The sequence below is a fragment of the Poecilia reticulata genome, linkage group LG7, assembly GCF_000633615.1.
Source record: "Poecilia reticulata strain Guanapo linkage group LG7, Guppy_female_1.0+MT, whole genome shotgun sequence".
Classification (NCBI taxonomy): Eukaryota; Metazoa; Chordata; class Actinopteri; order Cyprinodontiformes; family Poeciliidae; genus Poecilia; species Poecilia reticulata.
This window is the reverse complement of record NC_024337.1, coordinates 17,375,024-17,376,298: the sequence shown is the minus strand read 5'-3', so window position 1 is coordinate 17,376,298 and position 1,275 is coordinate 17,375,024. Positions and strand designations below refer to the sequence as shown.

Genomic DNA, 1,275 nt, shown 5'->3' with positions numbered 1-1,275 from the left:
AGGAGACTTTGGGGACCGGTACTTTGGGACGGACGGGTCGGTCGAGAACCAGGAGCAGCTGTCAGTGTGACTCTGGTTAAGGCACAGACATTAGATATATTCTTATATTCATTTTATACAMTATAGACCATTTTTTGTATGGTAAAACGGCTACAAATGTGCTGAATATTTCTATAAAGATTGGTGCCATCATCACCTGTGAGGTTAAACATTGCAATAATTTCATTTATTTCATAATCTAGTCCAGGATATGAATGAATTGTCTGTTTTTAAACTGAACATGCGTGAAAAATGCAGATTTATATATTTTTGTAGGTTTAATGTGACAGAAAAAGGTCAACAGGAAAAATAGCAGATCACTGTAATGTTCATTTTGTTTTTTGTTTAGCATGTTATAAAGATAAGTGTCTTCATTTCCAAGAAATGCTGCATCTCCATGTAACTCACATTATTAAAAAAACAAAAAAACTAAAGCTATGCAAAAATATTAAAACTTAGCTGCTAAAGCTTCTTACTAAGTATTTCTGGTCAGAGAATTTCCACTGCAAATATCTACTTGAAATAAACAACTAATTTGTAAATAACTGTTCAACAAGTTTAAATAATTCCTTAATATTGGTGAAAAAGCACTTTGATTATTTAACTTATAAAATGTCTTTCTACAAGTGAAATAATCTGCCAGGGAACTAGAACTTTTTCATCAATATTAGGGATTTATTGCTCATGTTTCTTGCTGAAAAGTTACTTGTAAGTTAGTTTTGTCTTATTTCACGTGTATGAAAAATATTTGCAGTAAAAACTAAACCAAAATTACTTTGTAAGCTTTTGGGGTTTTGCAGTGTACTCTGTCTGCTGTGCACTTTTCACAAAACGTTTGGGATATTTGGCTTTTGTGTGAAATTTATTGGAAACTTAAAGATTTCATCTCGTTCCAATAAGATTAAATAATAAATGATTAAATTTATGTAAACGTTTTCTCATCTCCAGCAACATATTCAAATGAAATGGTTCAATAATGTGTCATGGAATTTGAATTTTGTCACAATATTTTGTGGTACTACTGTGATAACGATAGAAATAATAAAAAAAACTATTTTATTTCTTATTATTTGAAGGTATTTATGCCACCACAAACTCAAATACTGTCCTTTAAAACATTCCCAATAGGCTCCTTCAAGACGCCACTTACTTAAAAAAGTTAGATTTATATCACTGAATTTCACACAGGTTCTGCATTTAATCATGTTTTTTAATTTTCTGATATTTATTGATGCT

General features: G+C 30.5%; 1 protein-coding gene across 1 annotated transcript in view; it reads left to right on the top strand.

Moving 5' to 3' along the window:
* Window positions 1–453, top strand: part of LOC108166436 (uridine-cytidine kinase-like 1) — a 3,450-nt gene extending 2,997 nt beyond the window's left edge. Inside the window, exon 3 of the mRNA XM_017305806.1 lies at window positions 3–453. Within this exon, the coding sequence (XP_017161295.1) occupies window positions 3–70 (68 nt within the window). The 3' untranslated portion in view covers window positions 71–453. The remainder of the gene's footprint in view (window positions 1–2) is intronic.
* Window positions 454–1,275: the final 822 nt, after the last annotated feature.